Source organism: Tribolium madens, unplaced genomic scaffold (assembly GCF_015345945.1).
Source record: "Tribolium madens isolate multiple individuals breed KSU strain unplaced genomic scaffold, Tmad_KSU_1.1 Scaffold_96;HRSCAF=242;Tcas5.2_LG5, whole genome shotgun sequence".
Taxonomy (NCBI): Eukaryota; Metazoa; Arthropoda; class Insecta; order Coleoptera; family Tenebrionidae; genus Tribolium; species Tribolium madens.
This window is the reverse complement of record NW_025401068.1, coordinates 5749402-5772371: the sequence shown is the minus strand read 5'-3', so window position 1 is coordinate 5772371 and position 22970 is coordinate 5749402. Positions and strand designations below refer to the sequence as shown.

At 35.4% G+C, this 22970-nt stretch overlaps 8 protein-coding genes and 1 non-coding gene across 11 annotated transcripts; 4 read left to right on the top strand and 5 right to left on the bottom strand.

Annotated features, from left to right (window-relative positions):
• The first annotated feature begins 227 nt into the window (after positions 1 to 227).
• Positions 228 to 1303, top strand: LOC123013452. The gene is made up of 2 exons (XM_044411965.1): positions 228 to 851; positions 908 to 1303. The coding sequence occupies exons 1-2, from the start codon at positions 539 to 541 to the stop codon at positions 1021 to 1023; spliced, it is 429 nt and encodes a 142-aa protein (XP_044267900.1). The 5' UTR covers positions 228 to 538; the 3' UTR covers positions 1024 to 1303.
• On the bottom strand, positions 1177 to 3752 carry LOC123013447 (protein FAM92A). The gene is made up of 5 exons (XM_044411958.1): positions 3704 to 3752; positions 2766 to 3177; positions 2490 to 2714; positions 2409 to 2441; positions 1177 to 2360 (listed from the first exon to the last, which is right to left on the bottom strand). The coding sequence occupies exons 1-5, from the start codon at positions 3733 to 3735 to the stop codon at positions 2070 to 2072; spliced, it is 993 nt and encodes a 330-aa protein (XP_044267893.1). The 5' UTR covers positions 3736 to 3752; the 3' UTR covers positions 1177 to 2069.
• Positions 1566 to 2767, top strand: LOC123013453 (heat shock factor-binding protein 1). Of its 2 annotated transcripts, XM_044411967.1 has the most exons (3): positions 1566 to 1770; positions 1824 to 1994; positions 2496 to 2767. In XM_044411967.1, the coding sequence occupies exons 1-2, from the start codon at positions 1675 to 1677 to the stop codon at positions 1977 to 1979; spliced, it is 252 nt and encodes an 83-aa protein (XP_044267902.1). In that variant the 5' UTR covers positions 1566 to 1674; the 3' UTR covers positions 1980 to 1994; positions 2496 to 2767. The 2 variants fall into 2 exon arrangements, with proteins under 2 accessions (XP_044267902.1, XP_044267901.1); XM_044411966.1 differs by lacking the exon at positions 2496 to 2767 and having other exon boundaries at positions 1567 to 1770; positions 1824 to 2059.
• On the bottom strand, positions 3243 to 3314 carry Trnad-guc. The gene has a single exon. It is a non-coding gene; the product is annotated as a tRNA-Asp (tRNA).
• Positions 3753 to 3826: 74 nt separating the features above from the next.
• On the bottom strand, positions 3827 to 5602 carry LOC123013446 (ultraviolet-B receptor UVR8). Its single transcript, XM_044411957.1, has 3 exons — positions 5117 to 5602; positions 4639 to 5064; positions 3827 to 4586 (listed from the first exon to the last, which is right to left on the bottom strand). Exons 1-3 carry the CDS (start codon positions 5132 to 5134, stop codon positions 3936 to 3938), a joined length of 1095 nt encoding a protein of 364 aa, XP_044267892.1. The 5' UTR covers positions 5135 to 5602; the 3' UTR covers positions 3827 to 3935.
• Positions 5416 to 6481, top strand: LOC123013450 (NADH-quinone oxidoreductase subunit B 2-like). The gene is made up of 2 exons (XM_044411963.1): positions 5416 to 6257; positions 6308 to 6481. Exons 1-2 carry the CDS (start codon positions 5803 to 5805, stop codon positions 6450 to 6452), a joined length of 600 nt encoding a protein of 199 aa, XP_044267898.1. The 5' UTR covers positions 5416 to 5802; the 3' UTR covers positions 6453 to 6481.
• Positions 6482 to 6570: 89 nt separating this feature from the next.
• On the top strand, positions 6571 to 10680 carry LOC123013443 (cell division cycle protein 23 homolog). Its single transcript, XM_044411953.1, has 6 exons — positions 6571 to 7399; positions 8360 to 8539; positions 8588 to 8752; positions 8804 to 9050; positions 9099 to 9303; positions 10465 to 10680. Exons 1-6 carry the CDS (start codon positions 6640 to 6642, stop codon positions 10630 to 10632), a joined length of 1725 nt encoding a protein of 574 aa, XP_044267888.1. The 5' UTR covers positions 6571 to 6639; the 3' UTR covers positions 10633 to 10680.
• On the bottom strand, positions 7043 to 9497 carry LOC123013448 (transcription initiation factor TFIID subunit 6-like). 2 transcript variants are annotated; one of them, XM_044411959.1, is made up of 3 exons: positions 9277 to 9497; positions 8437 to 8549; positions 7043 to 8378 (listed from the first exon to the last, which is right to left on the bottom strand). In XM_044411959.1, the coding sequence occupies exon 3, from the start codon at positions 8349 to 8351 to the stop codon at positions 7404 to 7406; it is 948 nt and encodes a 315-aa protein (XP_044267894.1). In that variant the 5' UTR covers positions 8352 to 8378; positions 8437 to 8549; positions 9277 to 9497; the 3' UTR covers positions 7043 to 7403. The 2 variants fall into 2 exon arrangements, with proteins under 2 accessions (XP_044267894.1, XP_044267895.1); XM_044411960.1 differs by having other exon boundaries at positions 7043 to 8549.
• A 2014-nt stretch (positions 10681 to 12694) lies between the features above and the next one.
• LOC123013345 lies at positions 12695 to 13588 on the bottom strand. The gene is made up of 2 exons (XM_044411806.1): positions 13482 to 13588; positions 12695 to 13436 (listed from the first exon to the last, which is right to left on the bottom strand). Exons 1-2 carry the CDS (start codon positions 13503 to 13505, stop codon positions 12984 to 12986), a joined length of 477 nt encoding a protein of 158 aa, XP_044267741.1. The 5' UTR covers positions 13506 to 13588; the 3' UTR covers positions 12695 to 12983.
• Positions 13589 to 22970: the final 9382 nt, after the last annotated feature.

Genomic DNA, 22970 nt, shown 5'->3' with positions numbered 1-22970 from the left:
AATTTGGACACTCCAATACGCATAAACAAAACTATTGATCTTTATATAATGCAACTAACAATTAACATCATTAATTTCACAATATTATGTATATAAAAAAATAATTCAAAAATATTCATTAAATTCTTTTAAATTAACTACCAACATTTGGAACTGAAATCATTAACCGTGATTCGAATTTATTTTTAACAAAAATCAATCAATTGTTAATAATTTAAGAATTTTGAGCATACACAAGACGGAAAAAATTTTAAAGCCCAATTTTATGATTTTATTGACCTCCAAACTACATATTTTCCAAAATCCAAAACAAATTAAACCTTTTAGGGACTTTTGTTTTACAAGGATTAGCCATCATCCATTTCAAAAAAATTGTATTTTGTGTAAAATCTGTACAAAATAAGAAGCACAATTTCAAAGAATAGTAATTTGTTTTAACGGTTGATCTAAATTTTCAAGTAATTTTTTTTTTAATAAAAAATTGACATTCACTTGACAGTAGGTATTTGCGACGCAGTTACGATCAAAATTTAAAAAGATGACGACTAATCCAAGCGACATTTTGTGCCTGAAAGAGCCGAAATTTGGTGAAAGCGACGGCAGCCAAATATACTCCATCAACGGTTCGCCTTCGAAAATCAACAGACCCCCAAAAACTCAAGAGTTTTCCAAGATTTCTGAAAATGCAAATCCTGAAAATGAACAGTTTGAAACACTTGAACCAACCGTCAAGAAAAATCCACAGGAAGCCTCTGAAGGACCGAATGTTTCATTCTCCAAGATGAAACGCAACACCGTGACGGGTGTAGGTTTGGAAGCCGATGACATGCATGATGAGAAAAAACATTATGGTAAGCAATTGATTCAATAAAATACTTAAAAAACAATGAAATTATTATGTGTGTAGGTTTGGAAATGAAAGCCGATAAGGAAGGTGGATCCAGGAGACATTATGATCAGGCCACCGGTTTGGAAAACGATAAAAAACATGAGAAAAGGCATTATGCTCAGCAATATCAATAAAATACCTATACTTACTTAAAAATATCTTTTTGTTGCAAAAATGTTGAAAAATGAATAGGCATAATATTGTAATTTTTTAGCTTATGTAGTTATAACGATGAAACGGTGATGTGATATGTATTAACATCACTGTGGAACAGTAAATAGGCATAATAATATTGTAATTATTTTATTAGCTTTGTAGTTATAACGATGACATGGTGATGTATTCTTAACATTCCTGATGAAAATTAAAGCTGTATTACTCCGTGTTTAAATAATAAATTGCATAAATCACAAATGAATGCATTTTTTAACCAAAAAGAAAAAAAAGAAGTGAAGCGGTGAATTTGTAGAGATTTTGTGGCTGTGGATCCGTGATCTGAAGGCCTAATTTGCAATAATGCACCCCAATTATTCTCAACAGAACTGAGTCAAGTGAGGTGATAAAAGGAGCCGAAACATGGAATTTCGTGATTTTACAAAAATTAAAACACAATTTCATAACCCTGGGTGGGGTGCATTTTCCCCTTTTATTATTCGTGTTTACATTACTCAACACACGCAAACTCTGGAAAGCTAACATCCCCACCGCGCCTGGTACAAAGAGTGACATTTTTCGATTAAACATTTTTCGTTTTATTTGAGTAAAATCTCGTATTTACCTCAGTAATGGTGGACGATAAAGTCGAAATGAACAACGACACTGAAGCTTTCACCGCCACAAACACCAACGACCCGAAAAATGTCCAAGAATTGACCCAATACGTAAGTCGACATAACCTCGAATGTCAAAAATGTAAAGTTATTGCTAAATTTAGGTTCAGGGGCTCCTCCAAACCATCCAAGACAAATTTCAAAACATGTCCGATCAAATTTTAACCAGAATAGATGAAATGGGCAACCGAATCGATGATTTGGAAAAAAATATCGGCGATCTAATGACTCAAGCTGGAGTTGAAGGGGCGGAAAAGTAAAACCGATTTGTTAGTGTAAGTCCTAAATTAATTAATGTATTGATGAAAGAACCGTTTTGTTAATAAATTAGTACTAAGCATGGAAATGTTTCATTTGCGGGGCATTCGTGGCCTGATGGGGGACGATGGCTCTTCAGTATCGGAAATGTTCTCCGACACGTTTGCACTGTCGCTGAGGCTTTCCTCAGTGTCGGAAATACTTCGTTTCATGGAATCTAGAGTTTCTTCACTCTTGGACACTTTTCTGGGAATTCCCTGAGGTTTTGTGCTGTTGGGGGTAAAAAGTCCTTTTAGGGAACCCAGAGAATTGCTAGAACGGAAAAGACTGCGCGAGCCCACGTTGCGAGAGCTGTTCGGGCGCCGTAATGACTTTTTAAACTCCTGAAAATAGTAAAAAAATAACAGAAGCATTGTTATCTAACTTTTTACCGCTTCCACCTTCCCACTAGTTTTTTGAAAGTCCTGTTCAATGAATTGGTTTATTTTTTAATCTAAACGAGTTTTCCTTACCTGTAGGTCGGCCTCTTCATCCATCGAATTCACAGCTTTGTAGGCGTTAGTCAAGACTTCCAAAGCCCGCGCATGGTACCCCATTTCAATCGCCACAAAGTCGAGCAAAATTGACTTCATATCGTGGAGTTTTTGCTTCTCAAATTCTGTGCTTTTTTCCTCCAAATTACGTAAAGTTTTCGAAAATTCGGCACTCGCTTTTACTAATTCAGTCTCTGCTTGTAACTACAATTTTTCAATTATAATAAATAGTGTCTCAAATAAATATTTTTTCACAATTTGTTGCCTATTCCTCGGATTTCTTTCTTTAATTCGATCCAACTGTCTCTTCCTCGCGATTTCTTTCTCCCTAGCGTTATAAATTTGCTTAACTTCGTCTTTGGCATGTTTACAAATGTCTTCGTAGCGTCCAAACTCTTTAATCACTTTATTGTCCAAATTTTGGACTCTCAAATCGCCATAAGAACTCAAAAGTGAGATGCAGTCGGCAAAATTTTCCAAAGCAAGGCTTAGAGATCGGTTTAATTGTTCCGATTCGGCATGTTCGAGCGTTATTTTGGCTACTTCGTCCCCTTTGTCTCTGAGACGAGCCGCTTTTCGTGAATATTGACCGAAAACGTGGCATAATTCGCCGATTGTGCGCTCAACAGACACAATACGGTCCTGCACGAATTTGGCCTCTTGTTCACTACCAAATTTAATAAAGGAATTAACAATGTAAAAAAAAAAATTCAAGTGAAAATAAAAAAAATCCTCCCCGGCGGGGAATCGAACCCCGGTCTCCCGCGTGACAGGCGGGGATACTGACCACTATACTACCGAGGATTTATAGATACAATTTCCTTCAAATTGTATATAAAAAGGGAACTTTACAAAATTAATTTGTTATTAAATATTTAGCAGTTGTTTTTTTATCTTTCCGAAATCGCTTGTAAAAATTTAACAAAACTATTTTTACTAAAAAAACATCTCTGTTTATGAAAAGCTACATTTAGATAAGGTGAGATAATGTTATTTTGGTACGTTTGTTTAAAGTTTTGATTGCTCAACCCATCTTTGTCTAACCAATGGTTGGCCAATTTTACTGTTTTGTCTAATTTGCTTAAACTAAAAATAAAACTTCTGATAAAAGCCTGATTATTACGATAAATTGCGCTTCAAAACATGCTTGAACAAATATTTGTCTGAAAAATTGTAAAATAATAAATATTTACCAATTATTCCTTGCCCTGAACGTGTTTAACATTTTTATTCAATTGTTTCTTTTACGTTTCTAAGGACAACGAAATACAAACAAATGAGATTATACCAACTTTGCTAAATAAAAAACCCTCATGGAATCATGCAACACATTTTTATTATAAAAATACGGAATACAATAATTCAATTAATAATAATTCTTTATAAAAATACTTATGCACATCAAAAAAAGAGAATTAATTATTGCTATTCGACAACAGCGAAAGAACTACCGGTACAAGCAAAAGCCGACTTGACTTTCCTATTAGCAAAAATCTGCGTGGGTTTAAAAACGTCGTTTTTATCACCCGTGCCGCAGCTTCCATGCTCATTCCACCCCCAAACGAACAATTTTCCATCTTTGGTAACGGCTAGATTATGTTCGGAGCCGACACTCAACTGAGTAACGTCCTTCAGGCCGGGGATTTTCTCCGGCTTGTAGGTAATCTCCCTCTGGGCCCCCAATTGCCCGTAGCTGTTGCGTCCCCAAGTGAAGACTTCGCCCGACTTGGAAAGGGCCGCTGTGTGAGTCCAACCGGCGTACACAGAGCCGAGATTAGCGTCATGGAGGATCTCCATTGGGACGAAACTGTTGGAGATGTTGGGGTCGATGCCCAACTGGCCATACTTATTCTCGCCCCAGCTGTAGACCGTACCATCCTCCTTGAGGACCACAGTGTGGTGCTGGCCACTCGCTATGCTCACTATGTCTTCTAAATCGGGAACTTTGGATATACTCAGGTAGTTGTTGTCATCAAAGTTGTCGCCAAGGCCTAGTTGACCTTTGCTGCCCGTGCCTGCGACTAGAAGACCACCGTCTTTGTTAAGCATCGCTGAGTGGCGAAGCCCGCAGCTGACCTATACACACATTACTGACATGGTACCCCAGGAGACCTCTTTAGAACTTTACCTGTTTGAATCCAGTGGCCAGCTTTTGGGACACTTGCAATCGGGATGGTATCCCCGTGCAAGTGATGCTTTTAGAGAGCCCCAACTGGGTGTACGAGTTGTTCCCCCAGACAAACTGTTTGCCGCATTCGGACACCGCAGCGCTGAAATCCCATCCACATGAGATCTGGACTATCCGGAACCCTTTCAAAATTTCAATCTGCGTAATTTTCAGAGTATCATCGCTGGTACCCAACTGGCCTTTGGAGTTCCACCCGCAACAATAGACGAAACCATTTTTGTCTAAAAATAAAGTGTGACCCGCACCGCCGGCTATGGCAACGATATTCTCAGCCACCAGATCCGTGTCGCCGAGGTTCACCTCTTTTGGAGCCACCTCCTCATCGGACTTATGTCCCAAGCCTAGCTGGCCGTAGGAGTTCGCGCCCTGAAACCGCACCATCAAAACCACCCCCGCAAACAATAAAACGTCTTCTTACCCAACTGTACAAAATCATATCGAGGTGTTAAGTCGGATGGCCGTATTTACGTCGCCAAATGTTAAATTATTCAAACACGCGTCCTCTCACTGCCTAATTGAGGTTATGTTCACCAATCTTAATAATAAAAAATACACTACACTGACTGCGCTTCGAGTGAATTTCGCACACGTCACCACAGCTTTGTATCACAGTTACCAAGCAACAGACGGAGATGGAGGTATTCGAATGTTATTAACGAGATGCGATAATAAGTTTCTTGTTTTTTTTTGTTGGTATTGGTATAGAATGACACCAAACACAATGCATGGATCACTTTTTAACGATAAAGCACGGTTTTTGGTGAAGAATCGAATCGAAGGATTTGCACATTCGACAAAACGCAAAAAAATGCTTACTATAATCGGTCATTGGCCAACATAATGGACACGATTGAATTTAGACAGTTGTTTCCATTTCGCTTCACATCACAGATCACGCTATCGAGTTTCTCTCTCACACACAAAACTAAACACTGCCACCAACCAACCACCACAACTTCCCAAACATTTTGAAAATAGCCGCATTGTTGAAATATTATTAAAAGTATTTGAATTAAAAAAAAACAAAGACAAGAATGTAATTATAGCAACAATATAATTTTTTTAATTAAGTAAAACCCGTTCAACTCTTACTTAAACGTCAAAATGTCACATTTCAGATTTCTTTCTTTTCAGCTATTTAAAAACAAGTTTTTTCACTTTTACCCCATCAGCAGGTGCGAGTCCACCTGTCAAAAACACCGTCCATACTCCCCCTTTCGCCCTAAAAATAAAACCGAATGGGTTTTAGCCCGTCTCGACGACTTGCTGAATTGGGGCCGAAAAACTTCAATGTGGCCGCTTACTTTCGGCTTGGCATGCTGTGCCATAGAAATGATGCACATTGCAGCCCCCCGATACGACATGGACCGGTACGGAGTCGTTTTTAGGGCTTCGCCCCGCCAAACGGAAGTCATAATTGTGGCGGGAACAGTCACTAATAAAATGGCGGCAAGTTTGAGAAAAGTATACGATCAAATGCCCGAACCCAGATGGGTCATCTCGATGGGCAGTTGTGCCAATGGGGGTGGGTATTATCACTATTCTTACTCAGTCGTTAGGTAAAACTTTAAATAAAATTAAAATATTGATCATGAGAGTTGTTTAACAGGGGTTGTAACCGGATTATTCCGGTGGATATTTACGTCCCGGGGTGTCCCCCAACAGCTGAAGCGCTGATGTATGGGATTTTGCAGCTTCAAAAAAAAGTCAAAAGACATAATGCGATACAAAAATGGTTTATTAATCGATTCTAAGCCAAACTATTGTTAAATAAAACAATTTGGTACTTTGAGTTCATTTTTTAAATAAATTTCCCCTAGTCGAAAATTTAAGCGGGACGCCTATGGCCGGCACGCATGCGTATGGCGTGGCAACAGTCAAATTTACCTAACCTCAATAATTTGAAAATTGTCTGATTAAAGAGGTTTTTTTTTGCAAAAAATGGATGAAATCAAGCTAGATTTGCCCCAAATCAAACAAGATTTGCTGAAGGGCATCATTGCGTGCTCACAACGCGGTTTAAATCATAGTGCAAAGTGGTTATCTGAGCTTCACTACTCCCTAGCATACATAAAACCCAGTTCCGAGGAAAACATGTACTTTAAAAATGACTGTGAGGGCGAAATGGAAGCATATTTCATGGCTAAAAGCTACTTCGACTTGAAGGAGTATGACCGATGTGCTCATTTTTTGAAAAATTGCACAAAACCCAAGACACGATTTTTGTATTTCTATGCCCGGTATTTGTCGATTGAGAAGAAAAAATTGGATAATATGACCGACACGAATTGTCCTCCCGATCCTACGGAAAACAATGACTTGACCGAGTTATGTAGGGAATTAAAAAGTGATTATTACGAGAATAAATTGGACGGTTTTTGCTTGTATTTATACGGGATTATTGTGAAAAAACTAGACATGATTTCGTTGGCGATCAGTGTTTTTGTCAAGTCAGTAAATCTGGAGCCCCTCTTGTGGTGCTCTTGGTACGAACTCGGCAAAATAATCCCTGACAAAAACAAGATTTTCTCAGTTCAACTTCCTGACCATTGGATGAAACATTTCTTCCTGGCCCACGCATACCTCGAGCAATTGAACAACGACGAAGCTTTACAAATTTATTTCGAACTTTATTCACATGGATTAAAAAACAGTACTTATCTAATGGCTCAAATCGCAATAGGCCACCACAACCGGCGAGGTAATTATCGACAAAGGAGGTAAACATTGAAATGATTCTTTCTTTCGGCTTCGACTTTCTCTAAATGTTTGACATGATTGTATAAAGTGTACCCCAAATAGCCAAATTCCTTAACGTAAGACACTCCCCCGTCATTTACATTTTTGTATTGGAGCAACACGGGCCCCACAACCGATAAAACCAAATCAGTGATTCGTTTGATTTGTTTCGTCTCGTGACTAGGGTCTCTCAAATAAACCGTTTTTTCCAAAACCATGCACACACGGTGACTCAAAACCGGGATAAGGGGTACAACACACGTCTTGATTGTCTCCTCGCCGAAACAACTGAGACCTTTCAGGCTTCCATAGAGAGTGCTCAGGGGCTTCCGGAGGTCTTGTATCGCTCTCAAATAAATCTTAATAACCCGAGTCTTAATCTGATTGATTTTATTACTATGAGTGCTACAAAGGGTAGCCACAACTTGCGCCGAAAAGTCCCTCAAAGTCCAGTGGTTGTCATAGCTGTATTTGCTTATTTTTCTCGAAACCACACAGGAAATAGTGGCCGGAAGTAACAAATGAAGGTGCTCTTTGATGTTAACATGGGGGTTAGCCATCAGGCTTTTGATCATCCGTACCGAATAAATCAAAAGCGATAAATCGGGGAAAGCAATATTGACACAAATCGAGTCTTTTATAAACTGACTCAAATAAGGTGCTAAAAATTTGACATGGTAGTCGCGCCCCAAAACTTGCAAAGTTTCATTTCGGACGTGTTCGTTGAACCCGAAAGCCCCTTCTGTCAATTTGACGAAAAACACTTGCTCTTCCGAGGAAAGGGGGTGGGGGTCAGGGTGCAGTTTGAGTAGAATGGGGTCAGGTCTGGGTTGGAATTTCTTGTCCGGGGGTTGGGACGCGGCAGGCGAGGGGATTTGTTCGTACATTTCCAGGGCTTTTAAATATTCCGACATTTTTGCAGATTTGTTCCAAGCTATCGACTTGTTTAAAGAGATCTTAACTGTGGATCCTTACAGACTAGATAATTTGGATACTTACTCGAATCTCTTGTATGTGCAAGAAATGAAGACCGATTTGGCGGATTTGGCTCACAAAGTCGTCCTGGTTGATAAATACAGGGTTGAGACGTGTTGCGTTATTGGTAAGAAATCCTGAAAAAGAAAAAACGTCTTTGTAAGATTTTTTTCAGGAAATTATTACAGTTTGAGGTCAGATCATGCCAAGGCTGTGCTGTATTTTCGACGGGCTTTGAAGCTTAATCCTCAGTTTTTGTCGGCGTGGACGCTAATGGGGCACGAGTACATGGAGATGAAAAACACAAATGCGGCTATTCAGAGCTATAGACACGCTATTGGTGATTTGCAATCCCTCAATCTTGACACTTTAACTAACTTAATAATTACAGAAATTAATAATCGGGATTATAGGGCTTGGTACGGCCTCGGCCAAACTTACGAAATCCTCAAAATGTACTTTTATTGTCTCTACTATTACAAACAAGCCCAACAATTAAAACCTAATGACAGTCGCATGATTATCGCTCTTGGTGAAACTTACGAAAAATTGGAAAAGACTGAAAATGCCCTCAAATGTTACTACAAGGCTTGCACAGTTGGTGATATTGAAGGCCAAGCTTTGATCAAACTTGCAAAGTAACAGTAACAACAAATTAATAAATCGTTTAAATAAACTAATTTAAGGCTTTACGATAAATTGAAAGAAGAAGACAACGCGGCAGCCGCGTTTACCGAGTATTGTTTGAGAGAAGATGAGAATAAGGCAAGGTTCAATGAAGACCAAACTGAATTTTACAGCGCTTTCCAATATTTAGCGAATTATCATTTAAAAAGAGGACATTTGGATGAAGCAAAAACTTACGCTAACAAGTGCCTGGAGAATGAGAAGGTTTCTAATGTTTTAATTGTCTTTTTATCGTTTTCATGTAACGAAATTGAAATTTTCTCGATACGGCTAAATGTCAAGTACTGCCAAACTAAGGGCAAGAAATTGAAAATCCCTAAAGTTCCTAGCAAAACATTTATACATTTTCCAGTAATTTGCGATAGATCTAAATTTTTTAAGTTTATAAAGCGTTAAAATCACTGAACATGCGTATCAAAAAGCAGAGGCTCAGAGGACTACCATTTTTGAACAGAGGGTTGTTGTCTGTTACGTTGGCAGTATTCGTCCCTGTCATGTTTGTGGGTTATATCAAATTCGAATTGAAAACTTGTTATGTGGAAGCATGGCCTACTTCATCTGTCTTCCGCTGGGCTCCATACGGCCGTAACATAACGAGCCAAAAGTTAATTCTCTTAACCTCAAAAATATCGTCGAAATCGTCTAAGGTCACTCATCCAGTTAACTTTTTTAATTAATTTTAATTTTTTAATTTTGAATTTCGTCCACCCAATTTCCCTGACAGATTAAAAGTATAAATTAGTCTTTAAGTTTTCCTAATCTTGTTTCAGAATTTTGATTAACGTTTGTCATGTTGACAGAATGCTCTATGCTTCTTGCTACTTTTAACCTTTGTCCTTTGAAATGGTAGTCCTTGGTATGCCCAAAAGTACGGAGACACGTCTTTGAAGCATACCTTCTTGTACCAGAGAGATAATTTTTATTTTATTAAACGCACTTACTGCTGGCATGTTCGAATTTGATTAAATTTGACAATACGTATTTGAATGTCAGTTATCATGACAATAAAGCACAGACTACAGTAAATTTTTGTGAATTCACAGAAATTGGGTGGACGAAATTCACTGTCCATCACTGTAACTATTTATTTATACACACCAATGTGCGCCTGTATAATAGTTAGATTTTATTTTATGAATTAAAAAAATGTTTATTGACGAATTTCTAGTTGGGAGACTTTTGTCTTGGAGTCTTTTTTATTAAAATTTTGTGCAAAATTTATGTGTTGAATGATTAATTTTTGTATTTAAAATTGCATTAATATTTAATTGCCTTCATTTTCATCTTTTTGTTCATTGCTATCCAAATGGGTATTTTTATTTTCATAGGTGGCGACGCTGTAACACTTTTGATTCAAATTTTCAGGCAAAAGAAGTTGCAAAAGCACTACTAAAGGAAATAGCAATAAAAAGATTATTAATCGAAAGCACGGATTCAGAGGCTGTTCCAATGGATGAAACTGTTGGAAATATTTTGTCTCCGGAAGACGATGGGCCCTCTGATATGGACATTACTAATACTTCGTCTAGGTAACATTTATACAAATTATCTTATTCATGAAATAAAGTTTTTTTATAAGATTAAAAATACTCAGTTTCATTCCTAATAAAACTATTTATTATTTACAAACTGTACAACTATACATAATAAAAGCAATAAATCACAGCATTCATGACAAAAAATTAAAATTGTGTAACTCCCTCAAAAGGATTCGTATTTGGATTCTTCAACTTCGTCTGTTGAAATTTGTCAATTATGTCGTTAACGATAGCGTCGAAACGTTCCAAATTCGGATTTCTTAAAACTAACTGTCCACTGATGAATCCTTTGAATGCTTGGTTGGTCCCTCGAATGCGAAGTTTTTTGCAATTCGGTGCCGAGTGCAGATTATCCACGAATTTTTTATACCTGCAGTAGCATTCACAAGTCGATGAATTTGTATCCTGATCACGAACTGGACTTGAAGTTCTCGGGAAAGACATGGTGACGAAAATACTGTAACAATTAAAAAAGTTATTAGTAAAAATGCAAGAAAACTAAGACGATATACTTACATTGGACAATTTGCCAATTAAGTGAAAGTGAAAGTTAAGGGTGGCTTTATTTACCCCTTGTGTCATCCCTACTTTTGCTCAGGGGTTGGATTACCGAAAAGTGAAAGTTTACAGTTGGGTGACCGTTTTAACAATAATAAACACAACAAGGGGGACATGTAAACAATTTCATTTTCTTTTAAATAATTTTCCAATAAACCTTTTGAAATCGCAACGTATAAGACAGTCAAAATAAGTCTGGGGGTAATCTAGCATAATATTCCCAGCAATGATTCCCTCAAAAGGCATTGTTTTAACACCTTTGATCCTCATTGTTTCTTTGCAACTATTTTGAATATTTGTGGCGAAGTTTCTATAGTCTCTGCAACAAGAGCAATTCCAATCGCAAAGATTTGAAGCATTGCGGCGTTTAAAAACCGGAGTGGATGTTCTCTGTAGAGCCATTTTTGTTCTAATGAAATAAAGAAAAATAACTAATTTTTAACTAAGAATAGAGATAAACTTACTCATGTAGTAGCACAAGCAGAACTAATCCAAAAACCAATTTTCTTAGAAGTTATTGTAAGCCCCACTCTTGTTTATCAAATATTTCTTCAAGAAAATATTATCTGTTTGTAAACTCAAGAAAACTACTTTTATTACTCATGTTTGTGTATATTAACTCTCTAAGCCTCAAAATAAATAATAAACGGAAAAACATATAATAAACATTTTATTACAACAATTAGAATAGCATTACATCAAATTCGTGCTTGGTGTAGAAAAATATACTTCAACAACAGAGTTTCGTTTTAAATCAAAACAATCCTGCAATGACTGGAGATTTCCTGCGATTATCCCTCGAAGGGCTCTTCTATTTCCTCCTCGGATTTTCATAACTTTGTCCAAGTTTTTGGGATTTCGGTGATTCTCCACAAAACTTTTGTACTCCACACAGCAGTCGCAATTAGGATCACAATTCGAAAAACGGGAGACGGATCTGATTGGGGAAGAACTTCTCTGAAGGGCCATTTAGGAAGACTTGTGGCAAGTTCAAGTTACTCTCAAAGAATACATTTTTTAGTACTTTCGAAGGCATTTATCAACTTTTCGTCCGGGAATAAGGGAGGGGGGTACTTTTCGAAAGCCAGGAGAAAACTACTTTCACAGAAAATTCAGTTATACTGGGAAGTATAATTTTTGTAAAGAATTTTTTTTAATAATTGTGCTACTAAGTTTACGAATACGAATTACATTAACTTATTAAATTTTACTAAATTGCATATTTTCTGCTGTTTATTTAGTATTTACTGAATTTTTTTTGATAGAAATGAGCTTTCTAAAGTAAAATAAGACAAGTACTTGAATTTGAAAGATTAATTTGCCTGAACCAATAATTCAGTTTTTTTTTAAATTCTGTTGCATAGTATTTATTTGTTCCTTTAAGGTTGAAGGGGGCAAATTAGTCTCAGCCTTGAAATTTTGGGTCAGAGTAGAGTGAAAAAGACAAGTAATCATCAATTAAATATTTATTTAAATTTCTGAATAAATATTGATCCCTTATAAGCCCCGATATCGGCGCCGTCAATGACGTCTTCATTTTTTTCAAACAATGCTCATTATTTACAATAAAATTAGACATTTCATGGCAATGTTATGTTTATAACTGATAAAATCTCATATTTTTTTTCAACATAATTAAATTAAACCATGTGCAAATACGGATGAAGATATAAAGATAAATCGAATTTATTTAAGTCAAATTACACGTTTTATGTAAATTTCGGCACACATTAAGATCATAGATATGAAATTTTTCCACAAACACAATAATTAAAACGAAATTAATTTTTATAGTTCATTCTGGAGTGAATCATCGTCAAGATACTGAGTTTTGTTGAGAAAACTTTTGATTTTTTGGCACTCACAAGTCATGGGGCACGAATAGTCACATTTTTGCCGAATTAAAATTTTGTAACACTTCTTGAAAAAAATTTTCAGTTTTTTGTGAAACGTTGCCATTTTTCTCGAATTCCGGGTAATGTTAAAATCCACCAAATGCCCGGATATGAAGTCAAACGGGATTTTTTTCATCCCTCGCACTCTCACTTTTTTCGGAGGATTTTCAAGGACATGTCTGAAAATTTCGTACGAGTCGAAACAGTCCTTGTTATCCACAAGAAAATATTTTTCAGGATCGGGAGTCGAAGTCCTTGGGAGGAATTTCTCCAAACCGGAAGCGGAAGAGTAACCGTCATTGTAAGACGTAGTTGAGATGATCGTAATCCTCGAATACGATCTCAACTAAAAACAAAAATAAAATTCGGAAAAGTTAGATTTTTTGCTTACCAATTGTATCTTTTGTGTGTCCATTATCGAAGTGACCTTTGATGGTCTTGTCGCTCCTATTTAAGCGTTTGTGGGGGTCAAAGGTAGAGATAAGGTGTTCAAACAAGAGAGGTTAATTACATGCCCTGCAAAATTTTTCTTTACAGAGAAAAAATTCTTTTGTGGCGCCACTATGGCTCTCGGATTACATTAAGGGGTCAGCATGTGGCTGCTGTGTCATTCAGAGGCAATTAGACCCCGATGAAGACTTCAAACTGTTAAATTGGGACTTGTTTTACAAAAATATTTGTTTGTGACGGAAGAATTAATGGTTTAATCCTCTTAGTACGGTTACACCTGTCCAATAAATGGGGGATTACGAATTTTTAGTTTTAATTAACTTAATTTAATTTATGGATTAGAGTGAGGGATTAGTTGGGAATTCTTGAGTGATAGCAATCTAAGTGTCCGGTTTTGGCGAGGGGAATTTTTAATCACCTTTTATTTAATTTTACAAGGGTTATTGTGGAAAGTAATTTCAGCTTGTTTTGTAAGGATTAGAAAGTATGGAGTTAAAGCCAGGAAATCATCATAATTAAACAAATGAGATAACTATGGGAAGAGCTGAAAGAAGATTTAATAACTGTATAGGATTTTTTTTCAAGAATTATTTTTTTGTAGCAATTTATTTCGTGTAGTGGATTTTATTACATCCAACTCGAGACTTGTATCATTTAAGTTTAATGTGCTTGTTAGAATTGGCTTTAAAACTTAAAATATCGTTTAATGGGATTAGGAATCTTTTTTCTTACAAATTTTAAGCAATAAAGTAAATGTTTATTAATTCTTAAATATTTTTTTAAGCAGTGTAGACTAACAATTTTATCGGAGAAACATAATAAAGATTTAAAATTAAGTCAGTTACACCCAAACCAAAGATTCTATTTTCAAATGAATATTTTCAAAAATATTTTAAGTAGATGATAATTTTGTGGTAAGCAGTGAAACTATTATTTCTACTGCATATTTTGATCAATTTTTTTTATTTACATGAGACTAGTTTTTCTAAGGTGAAAAAAGACGAGCTTTTGAATTTTAAAGTTAAAAGTAGATACATTTTCTATAAAGCTCTGAAGAAAGTTGTGGAGACTTTTTTTTTGTTGAAACTGCATAAGGATTTCTATTTGCAGGTATTTTTTTTGTCTACGATAAGCAGCTTTTGTGATATTTTACTTGAGACACAACTAAGGAATTTTTTTTATTGGGAAAGAATAATTGAACAAATTTGGCTTTTCGAAAGTGCCATCTTGTGAACTTTGTGTAAAAGTTGCTACCACTTTTCTGGGCGCGCTGTACCTATTTAGTTTAGTCTATTTTATTTTTATGTTTTTTTTTTATACATAAAGAAAAAGTTAGCATTTAAATTATTTTAAATGATTTACGCTTACATTTTGATGTTATTTCTTGTGTTTACGTCTTTAAGTGTTTTATACAGCGACATTTTTTAAATCTGAACATAGCCTTAAGTTCAGTTTAAAAAAACACAGATCAATCCATTGCTGTTATTCAATGAAAGTCTCAGTATCGTGGCTATAATTTAATACGAGCAACGAAATAAAAGTTGCTTTATTTAAATGAAGATGATAACAAAACAGACAAAAAATTACGGTCAGAAACAACATAAAACATTAATTTTTGCTTTGTCGCCTGTTTTTGACTTTTTTTTTTGAAACGCTGCACATACGATTAAAGAAAGTGTAAAGAACAAAGTGGTAGAGAATTACCACTATCTTTAACGATTTCAACTCTACAGTCAAAGGTACTTTAGTGATGAAAATATTTCGCCTAGTAGTGGCGTGTCCAAGAAGCCATTAAAACATAAATTGTTGGAGATAAAGTATGGTGCAAATTTAATTTTCTACAACTTTGTCCTTCACATTTTTTTAAATATTTATTCATATTTGCAACCTTTACAAAAAAAAATAAAAAAAATGGGGCGAAGCAAAAATTTAAGTTTTAATTTTTTAATTATTGTTTTCAGAAAGATTTTTGCTATAACATCAATTTTTGGGTGTTTGTCAGTTCCCCACGCCAGCGGTGGGTTCGAAAATCCCTATGGTCAGTTCCACCACGGGTTGAAAAATTTGGGATTAAAGGATTAAAGTGCAATAGTGGCAATAACATCATGGATGGTATTTTTATTATTTATTATGAACACTTGGACAGGGTGATTAAAAAGTGTTGGACCAACTCTCATGGTGAAGCCTTTTTTGAGGTAAACAGAATTGTCAATTTCCATATTGTCATGTAGGCATCTTTCTTTTGTTTCCAATGTTGTAGGATTTAATTTATTGTTGAATTTGCTCATTAAATGTTTTGTACATTAAAAGACAAAAATTGGTGATTTTTTTCAACAGGTATCTGTTCAGTGTTGCAAAATATGCCGATTACATGATCTGAACGGCCAAAAACTTAACAAAACTTAACAAAAACTTAACAAAGTCTAACATTTGGAGAGCTATATAAGTATCGTGAAAAAAGGCTTAAACAATTTTTGTCATGGGAACATTTAACTCAGTTATATGTTTTTTATCATCACCCAAGAGATGGTCCGGTCTGCATGTAATTTCTCTGCCGTTTTGTCATTGTCATCATTTAAATAATATATTTTTATTTTATTTTGTTGCTCTTAAATATTGTAGCAGGATACTGAGACTTATCATTGAATGACTGCAATAGATTTATCGGTGTTTTTTCAAATTGAACACAGAACACATGTTCTGGGTTAAAAAATCTCCTTGTATACACATAATTATTATACATTTTTCAACTAATTCTTATCGTTTACTTTTACCTACATACCTACATACAGCATGATACACGAGGAATAATGAGTCTGATAAAAACTCGATGCAACCAACATTACAGTTGTCGCAAAATAACTTGCGAAAAGTAATGGTGGTTGCATCGAGAATTTGGTCAGGCTCATTATTCCTCGTGAATCACCTTGAATTTTATTTGCGATTTGCAAACGTTTAAAAACGTATCTACATATTTATGTTTACGCTATTACTTTTTATTTATACCTATTTATTACTTAATTTCTGGTCTAAAGTTACGTTACGTTTCTTACGTTTTTCTATGTTCTTTTTTGACCTTACTTTTTTGGACGACTTTACCTTTTAACATTTTAGTTTTAATTTTTTTTTAAATTATTTGAGAAAGCAAAATTGTATTTTTTTTGCTGAAATTGTGATATGATTTATTATTTTGGAATACTATATGTATTTTACCCTTCCATTATGTTCCAAAAGGCCTGAATATGAAAGAATTATTTTAAATTTTTAGGAAGTTGGGAGTTTTAATTTAATTTTTTGTTTGTACATATTTGAATTATTGAACAAATTATTAATTATTTTTAACATTAAATAGCATTCTGAATTACTGATTAGTAATTAGCTTTTATTCTAACCCATAGTCCCACTGTTGCTGAGATATTTAAGGTTGTGGTACAGGTGCTAAAAAATGCGGTTTCTAGCTGGTAGTAAATTTCGCGAAGCCGTAATCGAGGCTAATGTCGAAATTACGCGTCAATTACACGTTTCTGTAATGAATTCGCTGTCTCCGAATGGTTATTGTGTGATTTTTTGAGCGTTAGACACGCAGTTTTTGATTGTTTCGTGCGAATTAAGGTTGCCATCTCTCGCATGTAATGTGCTATACCGTACGAAATTCTCTGAAAAAAAGGAATTTTCGCCATTAAAAGCGTTCCGTAAAACACACCATATCATCTTAAACGACATCCATTAAAGTAATTTAAGGTCAATTACGGCAGTGCTGAGGCATCAACATCTCTATCTGATCGAACGGCAGCTCTGGAAAAAAATCCGCTCATTCGGAAAACCACCGCGTCTGATGGTTTAAACGTAATTGAACAAAATTTCATATTGCTAATGAGAAAAACTAACCGACGTTGCAATTTCGAAAAAATCGCTAAATATTACATTGTGCCACCTTAAAAACTCGACTGGAACAATTTGCGGTAATAGCATAATGGCAGTTGCAAGAACTGTATAATGAATATTGGCATTGCAATTATGAAAATAGGCCCAATTTTGTCGTGTTTTTGCAATTTGGTAATATTCATTTAGGAAATTTTAATGAGCACTTTACCATCTTCTACACTGTAACCGGTCATTTGGTTAATTGGATTCAACTACCGCCATTTCAAATTTCCCGCGCCGGCACGTCATACTTAATCGGTAATGCAGGAACGTGTAATTTGTATATTTTAATTAAGATGGCAAAGTTATTCGTTCTACGGCGTAAATGGTTCGTAGCTAAAAGTGTGTAAACTGGTAATCATCCATAATAATTCTCATAATAAGAGAATCACTGTCAAACCCAGCCGGCAGCTACAATGCAATTTCCAATCATAATTACCAAATTGTAGTTTCTACCACCATCTCTACAAAGCGGTACGCGACTCGACTCACATAAATTATCAGTTTTGTGCTAATTTGCCGCTTCTTTGTAATAACATGAGGTTATACTTATAGTATTTGTAATTAGATACATAATTACAATTGCTACTAATCGAAAATAATTGACTTTTTATTGTAATTTGACTGTCAGGCTCCTTGAGGTGTATTGTGGTTGCAGGAGCTGTTATAGTCATGCTTAGATTTCATTATGTTGATAATCCTAGTCGTAACTCATGCCACTATAATAATCTATAGAGAAAGTTTAAGCCATATGTGGATATCCTAATTTAACACTATAACGCGTCTAATTTATCCTTTACATAAAACGCGTCTTCTTTTCAATCTTTATTAACGAGTTTTCGCTTTAAAAGAGTCATTTCTTGAGGAATCTTGCGATTTAATGCTTGTCAGACGTACAACAACGACTGTTTGCAAGATGACGATAACGTTGTTATGATCGGGTTTATTTGCATGGTAGAAGCTCTAAAGAATTTCAAGGCAAATTGGGATTTTGGCCAAGTTTCCAAAAGGTCATTTTTTTATTGTTTTGTTTTTTTCCTACATTGGAATTGATGTTTTCCTACCTTATGTAGTATTGTCCAAGGAATTAAAGTCTGTTGGTTTTTATCGTAATCGATGAACGCTCAATCTTAAAATTATAGTTTGAAATAAGTTTTCTTGTCAAATTTTTAGTACGAGGGCAGTTTAGAAGAAAATTTATTTAAGTATGAAAGTGAACTCATAGAATGTAAACAAAATTTTATTTTTCTATACAACTTTCATTCAAATACATCAACAAAAATAACACAAATCACTTTGTGGAAAGTGTGTAAAATTGTGTAAGATTTTTTTTCAATATCAAAAAAAATCACTAGACACTAATAAAGTGACGGATTCAGCAAATTCAGCAAAGACACAGTTCTTGAAAATATTTTCAACTTTTCACCCTTTGCAAAGTTTTTTGCAGAAATTTTGGACATTTTTTTCCGAGACCAACTATGTAGGTAGAGCTTGTTCCAAATCTGGTGGCTAACTGACGTTGTCAAAAATGATTGAATTTTGACACTAAACATGTTTACAATTAAAAAAAAAATATTCGTAGGCGTCGTATGAAATAATATTTCAAAACCACTGTTATTCTTTAAAAAAATATAATAAGTACGTACTCATACAGTGATGGACAGTTAATTTCGTCCACCCAATTTCCCTGACAGATTAAAAGTGTAAATTAGTCTTTAGGTTTTCGTAACCTTGTTTCAGAATTTTGATTAACGTTTGTCATGTTGACAAAATGCTTGATGCTTCTTGCAACTTTTTTTTTGTCCTAAGAAATCGTAGTCCTTGGTATGCCCAAAAGTATAGAGACACGTCTTTGAGACATACCCTTTTGTATCAGAGAGATAATTTTTATTTTATTAAACGCACTTCGAATTTGATTAAATTTGACAATACGTATTTGAATGTGAGTTATCATGACAATAAAGCACAGACTACAGTGAATTTTTGTGAATTCACAGAAATTGGGTGGACAAAATTCACTGTCCATCACTGTACATAAGATGACGAATGATGAACAAATTATTAAATTGTTAACGCATTCATGAAAAGAATTTTTAAAAATGATATTTCTAACAAAATTTTTTCAAAATTTTTAGAGAAAAAAAAGTACGCCCATGTATTCTTTTATCTTAACCAAGTGGGCGCAGTCCAAGTGTCTTTTCTGTCACTGTCAGTTCGCCACCAGATATGGGATAAGCTCTATATATACCGGGTGTCCCAGACAGGCTTGGATATAGGAAAAATTAGTTTTTATTTTTTTCCGGGTGCAGGCGTAACAGAAATCAAAATTTGACTGATGGAGTTTGTAGTGCTTGAAGAGGGTTATCTTATCGATATTTTTGTCGATTCTTCAATTAACTTGATATGGGCGAAAACGACCGTCGAAAAATCGTAATTTGAATTTGCCGGGTTAGCGTTACTAAGAAAGTCATTATTATTGTTGCCAAAGGAGAACTTCTCACAATTTCACTTGATAGTTCGTTTCTTTGAAACGCTAACCCGGCAAATTCAAACTTCAATTTTTCAAGAGCCATTTTCGCCAAAATGGAGTTAATTTTAGAATCGACAAAAATGTCGATAAGATTGTCCTTTTCGAGCACTACAAGCTCCATTAATCAGAATTTTATTTTTGTTACTCCTGCAGCCGGAAAAAAATAAAAACTAATTTCCCATGTTAATCTCTTATATCCAAGCCTAAATAGCTTTTATCTTCAACTTTGTATTAATTGCAGCCACTTTTGGTATACACTTCAATACCTACACAATCATCAATATTATTCTTTTGCTTCAAATATCTTGTCATTAACTTTTTACATTATATAAGGACGGTTTGATTTTTTTGAGCGGAGGTGAAGGTGAGCTTTTATTTAGTTTTGCTATTTTTTGACATCTTTGTGCTCTATTTGTACTTAGCTCATTTTTTGATATATTTTTTTGTTAATTTATAAGAAATCGGATAATTGACACGAAACCTTACCTCTAAACCCACAAATATTTCAAATTCGATTTATAATTAATAGCAAGTTGGATTTATTTCTAAATAGTTCATATCAAGAGCCAAAAAAAGAAACAAGGACTTATGCAGTTTTAATTAAAACATTGTATCTTGAGATCACGTATGCAATCATAGAATTTTTCGTTTGAAATCCGGGCAAAACCTCTCCTTCCGTTAATTAAAATCAACATATTTGAATTTTTAGTAAATTACTCAAAGCAAGACCACCCTAGATAATTGCACATGACGCAACTAAACCGAGCCAATTAGCCGGCACCCAGCATCTCTTATGATGATGAATGACACGCCATCAGTCCACCGGAAGAATCACGAAACGAATCGCCTCCGGCTTTCCCAATAATGAAAAAGCTCAATCACCAACACAAAAAGTGTCACTTTTCGGCCAGCCCGTCCCTGGCCACTTAATCTCCCGCCCAAAAAATTAATCAAAAATGCATAGTGGGGGCAGTCGCTTAATTAATATGACGTTAGAACGGGCCCACGGGCGTCTTATATCCCGGGAATTGTTTTTCCCAGCTCAATCACGGACCGACACGCCCACCGATGTTTAGTTTATCATGTAACAACATTAATTAAAGTCTTAAATAGGTATCTGTCTATTAAAATGCCAAAGTAACGCTCGTGCATATTTTGTAGTCGGTGCCCCCATCGCAGGCGGGCGGCGCTCCCCAACAGATGTCGCTGAGGGCCGACTAGATTAGAATTATATTATGGAATTTTTGCGGCAAATTATGCGAGAAATTAGCATTTTAGTAACGGAAAGAATGTCTCCGGGACATTCTTAATCCACTTAAGCAACGTTGATGTGTTTTAAGTAATATGTATGGAATTATTAATGAGTTTAATTAATGTTATAAATTTCAATTTGTACAGATTCAACAAGCGTTAAATTACTAAAAGCCATCACTCTGACAGCAAATACAAAACTTGAAATTAATAATTATACCTAGCCGAGTCACTCTGATTAGCTTTTACAACGTTTCGGCTTCAAACATCCTCAGTACCAATCACGAAATGTTGACATTAATAAAGAGAATGACGATCATTAAATAATGTGATTACAGCCGACCACAGGCCCGGATGAATGGGACGTTGCCGCGAGCTTACGTTTTTTCCTTCATCCATAAACGCGATAATTTCTCGTCTGTGTTGGATTAATTCCCGCCCACCGAACGATAAAAATAACTGAAATATTTCTATTTAATTTTGCTAATTTATTGAAATTGTTTTTGTAATGTTCATTCGTGCGAGGTTATAACGTCCTGTTATTGCACCTAATGGTAAGTAGGGTCATAACTCGTCTCCATAAAAATTTATGAAATTCTACAACAAATTGTTTTAAATTTGAATATGTTAAGACGCGCCGCCGCACAACCCAACACTGAAGATTCTTTATAGGAGATGTTAAATTTTATTGTTTGGAGTCGTCGTTGTTTTGCTCACAACGAAATTAAGCGCTGCATAATTATTGCTTCCCCTTGCGAGGCCATTAAAGCAAACTACTTCCCCCTACGTGACACTTAAAGGTGGGGGTGAGTCTCTAATGGCGGCGGTAGGGGAAGTTTAATATATCTGCAAGTGACCAGTGGCGTAGTGAATAAATTATTGTTTTAGTTTTTAGTTGGAAAATACAACATAATTTACATATTTTTGCTTATGAATGTTAATTATCGGATATTTGAGACAAGTTATTTTTGTGTTTTTATTAATGGCGGCTTGAGGGGAGGCTAAGTGCCGCAGGACCTCGCGGCTTCCTTTCCTAGGGTCATTACGTAATTTGCAACATTTTTCTAATTTGAATTTTTATTTGATCCTTTCGCTGGCTTTTACGACAGTTCCATCTAGTGGCCGTTGTAAATCATAAGAAGCGAAGGCACTAAATCACGCGTTGGCGGTTTGTTTACCCTTTTAGACAAGTTTATAGGTTGCGTATGAATTATAGCACGTCTGCCACAACTTTGTTATATTTTTATTGCAACAAAGTAAACATTTTAAACTTTAATTAAAATTAATTAATACAAAAGTGACGTCGCGGCTTTTTCTATGATTTTAATTAGTGGGGAAAACTCGCGAAAACCGGTAAAGCGGTACAAAGGATAATTTATCGTAATTAATTTTATTTATCGGCTTGCGAAATTGCTCTTTTTGGAACACCTGTATAATGATGTCGGTGAGGGTAATGCGGCTCGCAGCGGGTATCCATAGGGCACAATTAGGACCGATCGAGCAATTAACCGACCGGAATGAATAATGGCGCACCCTTGACTGAATAAGCCGCCTCCTCCGGTACCTTATTAAGGCGAATTATATGAGAATAACACAAGGATAAACAATGTTACATTTCGCCGATAAATGTAGAAGCACTTAGCCGTAATCTTAATGCTGATGGCTGTTAAATGCAAATTTTTCGCGTCTAGGAAAATCGCGCAATTAGCAATCCACCCGAAAAAA

Coding starts and splice junctions, on each gene's coding strand:
- LOC123013452 (XM_044411965.1), top strand. CDS start 539: ATGACGACTAATCCAAGCGACATTTTGTGCCTGAAAGAGCCGAAATTT. Junction 852..907: donor TGATGAGAAAAAACATTATG/GTAAGCAATTGA, acceptor TTATGTGTGTAG/GTTTGGAAATGAAAGCCGAT.
- LOC123013447 (XM_044411958.1), bottom strand. CDS start 3,735: ATGTTAAACACGTTCAGGGCAAGGAATAATTG. Junction 2,715..2,765: donor CGAGGAATAGGCAACAAATT/GTGAAAAAATAT, acceptor GAAAAATTGTAG/TTACAAGCAGAGACTGAATT. Junction 2,442..2,489: donor ATGAAGAGGCCGACCTACAG/GTAAGGAAAACT, acceptor TTCATTGAACAG/GACTTTCAAAAAACTAGTGG.
- LOC123013448 (XM_044411960.1), bottom strand. CDS start 8,351: ATGTCGGAATATTTAAAAGCCCTGGAAATGTACGAACAAATCCCCTCG.
- LOC123013443 (XM_044411953.1), top strand. CDS start 6,640: ATGGATGAAATCAAGCTAGATTTGCCCCAAATCAAACAAGATTTGCTG. Junction 8,753..8,803: donor GAGCTATAGACACGCTATTG/GTGATTTGCAAT, acceptor TAATAATTACAG/AAATTAATAATCGGGATTAT. Junction 9,051..9,098: donor GCTTTGATCAAACTTGCAAA/GTAACAGTAACA, acceptor AACTAATTTAAG/GCTTTACGATAAATTGAAAG.
- LOC123013453 (XM_044411967.1), top strand. CDS start 1,675: ATGGTGGACGATAAAGTCGAAATGAACAACGACACTGAAGCTTTCACC. Junction 1,771..1,823: donor TCCAAGAATTGACCCAATAC/GTAAGTCGACAT, acceptor TGCTAAATTTAG/GTTCAGGGGCTCCTCCAAAC.
- LOC123013345 (XM_044411806.1), bottom strand. CDS start 13,505: ATGGACACACAAAAGATACAATTG. Junction 13,437..13,481: donor ACACACAAAAGATACAATTG/GTAAGCAAAAAA, acceptor TTTTGTTTTTAG/TTGAGATCGTATTCGAGGAT.
- LOC123013446 (XM_044411957.1), bottom strand. Junction 4,587..4,638: donor TGGCCACTGGATTCAAACAG/GTAAAGTTCTAA, acceptor ATGTGTGTATAG/GTCAGCTGCGGGCTTCGCCA.
- LOC123013450 (XM_044411963.1), top strand. CDS start 5,803: ATGTCACATTTCAGATTTCTTTCTTTTCAGCTATTTAAAAACAAGTTT. Junction 6,258..6,307: donor TATTCTTACTCAGTCGTTAG/GTAAAACTTTAA, acceptor GTTGTTTAACAG/GGGTTGTAACCGGATTATTC.